Source organism: Cyphomyrmex costatus, unplaced genomic scaffold, assembly GCF_001594065.2.
Source record: "Cyphomyrmex costatus isolate MS0001 unplaced genomic scaffold, Ccosl1.0 scaffold882, whole genome shotgun sequence".
In the NCBI taxonomy this organism is placed as follows: domain Eukaryota; kingdom Metazoa; phylum Arthropoda; class Insecta; order Hymenoptera; family Formicidae; genus Cyphomyrmex; species Cyphomyrmex costatus.
Window position 1 is genome coordinate 224,106 of NW_017280466.1, and position 3,563 is coordinate 227,668.

Here is a 3,563-nt window from a genome sequence, read left to right on the forward strand (position 1 = left end):
ATATATATATACATACATACATATGCATACATACACCCACACACGCACGTGCTTGCACGCACGCACACGCGCACGCAACTTATACACACACTCGTATGTGCCAGCAATAAACAAATGTAACATAACCTAAGCTATTGTGTTTACTTATTTTGTCGAATGACATTTCGTATGCTTCTGACAGATGCTCCTGTGGCTTATGTAACTTTGATGCTGTAGTCATTTCTTCATTTCACAGCATCACCTTATTTCGTTCTTATCGAAGATTTTCAGTTTTACTTTTAATTGGAGTAACCATCCTGGGTATAGTTTTCTTAAAAACTTTGTTCTAGAGAAGGAAAATAAAAAATATTGCCCAGGTGCCTAGAAGTCTTAGATTTTGTTATGTTTACATTCTTTTCTCTCATGAAGGAATAACTACTACTATACTACTGTAAAATTAACCGTATAATAATATACTAGTTAAAAAATAACTATAAAATTAAAAATTTCTTTGGAGTATTCTGAGCGCATCAACTTGGATATCTTTAAACTATCTATCTATTTAAAATTTAATACTAGTGTTGATAGCTGTGATTATTTTTTAACTATTAAACTTTTCAAGTAGCAAGTGACATCAAATAATGTCTTAATATTATCTTGATAACATCCTTAATATCAATAAGAAGTTATTAAAATATCATTTTGCTGAAGTTATTGATATAAAATTATTGTAATTGAGAAGAATACATAATATTCAATATACAAAATAAGAGCACTTCATGTATGAATTAGACATGATGATTTTATCACAAAAGGCTATAGAAAAATACTCTTTTTTTTGGACAGATTATACAGCAAATAGAATACTCAGTGCAGCTGGAGAGATACACCGCGAATACAAGGCTCAACTTCAAATGGCTCAGGAAGAAATGCGTCGTGAGAGGCAAGCTGAACAAATAGCCAGTGCAGCATTGATTCAGAAGATTCAGGCGGAAGATCAGTTGCTGTTCGCGCATTTGGCACAGGATCAGTTGCTAGCCAAGACCCTGGCGAAACAGCAGAAGGAAGCTACAAAGTGTTATAACGAATGCTTGACTACATCAGTGTCGAATTATGTTTATAACGAGTCCAAGTTAAACTGTAATACTATACGTGTAAATAATACCGAAGCGCCACGAACCGAAACTGCCTGCCTAGAAGGCAGGCACATGGGTCTTCCTGAGTCTGTCAAGGACCATTCAAAAACGAGACAAATGAATGTATTGTTATCCAAGATGTATTCCAATGTATGCAGCTCTAAGGAGATAAACGTGTCTAGTATGCATAAAAATCTGCCTACGTATTGTTGCCAGAAACAATTACCCGTTTATAACGCCATTGCGAAGAAGCATCAAACAGTATCCAAGTTTACCCAGCCTAGCACTTCAAATTATTCCACGGATCCCGGATGCTCCACGTCCAAGGTTTATGTAACGGAAACTAAGGAAGAGTTACGAATACCGAGCGATGTAGTGAACAATAAGAAAAAGAGTCTTGGGGTAGAAGTGTGCATGACACTGACTGACGACGACGAGAGGATAGGTAGCGCCGAGAGTTCTGGCAGTCACGACAGTATAAATCAAGAAATCCATCATTTCAAACCAATTAAGACAGCACCAAGAACAAAATTGCAAATTTCTTCAGGTATGTATTTATCAGAAAGAAAGAGAGAAAGAAATAATATTTGATGACATTTTGTCCGTAAAAGAAATCTTCTTTTATAATATTTACGTTGCATGTTCTCAGATGGAAAACAAATAGATCCGAAGTTGATTAGGGTGATCCCTATTTTAAAGAAAGCGTCTAATGCAGAGCCAACAGCTCCATCGCTGACACACATAAAACGTATTGGATGCTCTTGGAGCGCTTTCAAAGGTAAATTTTGAATGTTACATGTATTAGGTCTGTTCTTTGTCGCTGCTGGATTGCATTAAAATTTTATATTTCGCTTTTGTTAAATTTACAGACCTGTTATAGATATGTTTATGTATGACCGACTACATTCTTAATTAAAACTAATTTAAAACATCTATGCTTTTTTAAATTTAATTGTAAGATATTATTACAGGTAAAATAAAACAAGACGTAAAAGAAAAGCACGCAGCGCACAATCTGAAGGATAATACTACAGGGACACTGATTGATCAGAAACCATCGACGTCATTTGTTCATTCCCAAACGATTTCGAATAAGCCGACAACGAAGCCTCAGACAAATGATGCTATCCGCCGACTTGATTTCATACCCGAATCGTCATTTGATAGCAATAAAAATTATACGAAGAATTCAAATAAAATAATTAATGGTACTAAGGTGAGCAAGAAGTCGGATGATGAAGAATGGGACGCGAGGAAAACACGTAAATCCTGGAGACCAGTCATGCAAAATGGTATGGTAGCGAAATCTAATCGGTATAAAAATTTGCGGAGCAGCAGGAAAGAAACCAGGCTTACTGTGAATGTGATAGAAGAGGAGGATGATCCAACGAGCTCCAATCCATCATTCAATAAAACAAGCTCGCAAGACAACAAACGGGATGGCGACGATAACGTAGCCGTTGAAAATATAGCCGAACGAATTAAAAGGAGAAAAGAAAACGCAGAAATAAAGATATCGGAATCAGAAATGGAATCCAGTGTATCTAAAAGAAGTAGAACAACAACGAAGAAAAAAGCTATACTTGAGAGGATAGACGAGGATCAAGCCACGTTTTCGACGTCTCAAGATAGTACGGAGACTGACGAAAATTTCACTGGAAGGACGAAGCGACGAAAAATGAGCAAGAGGAAGTCTGCGCGAAACTCGACGAGGACCTCCTCCACGGCAGACGAATCGGATGGTAACAAGAGCAACAGCAAGTTCAATTACGACTCGCCGCCGGAGTCTTGCGATGAGATAGAATGCGTCTCGGAAAGTGAACGTCCCATGGACAAGTTCTTGGACAAGGAACTTATCGAGGAGCAACAACGAATCGAGCGAATGCTATTGCAAGAGCGGGCGGATTTCGAATTGGCGCGTCGCTTGCAGGCTGAGTATGACGAGATGGAGCAAATAGCCGGACGTACTCGACGTTCGAGAAGGACCATCGAAGGCGAGAGAAGCGTCAACGTGAACGCGCGTGAGATCAACGTGACGAGGACAGTCCGTAGAACGAGCGGTGTGCGCAAAGCCGTGAAACGGAATTCGGTTGTCGGTACCGCGACTAAGGGAAAACGTGGCAGGTCAAAACGCATAAAAATCTCGGTTGACGGACGCGAAGACGAGACTCGCACGCGATAATTATGTCGCAGCGCGTGAGAACCCTCCACAATTGGATGTTCCTATAAGCCATATGTTTGATAGAAGAAGATTTGAAAAGAACCGCAATTTTTGTATAGTGTCTTATGTATTTTTTAACAAATTATTTGCGTCGTATCGAATATGTACCTGGATACATTGTGAGAGCATGTACGGAAGCGGTTTGGATCTTCAGATTATTGTTACATCGTTTTCGGTGTTCACACGATGGAACGTCTACGTGCCGTTTTTGTTCCTAATGCATCAAT

General features: G+C 39.0%; 1 protein-coding gene across 1 annotated transcript in view; it reads left to right on the forward strand.

Annotated features, from left to right (window-relative positions):
• Positions 1–3,340, forward strand: part of LOC108781711 (uncharacterized) — a 3,805-nt gene extending 465 nt beyond the window's left edge. Inside the window, exons 2-4 of the mRNA XM_018549769.1 lie at positions 826–1,662; positions 1,765–1,893; positions 2,087–3,340. Coding sequence (XP_018405271.1) covers positions 826–1,662; positions 1,765–1,893; positions 2,087–3,297 — 2,177 coding nt within the window. The 3' untranslated portion in view covers positions 3,298–3,340. The remainder of the gene's footprint in view (positions 1–825; positions 1,663–1,764; positions 1,894–2,086) is intronic.
• Positions 3,341–3,563: the final 223 nt, after the last annotated feature.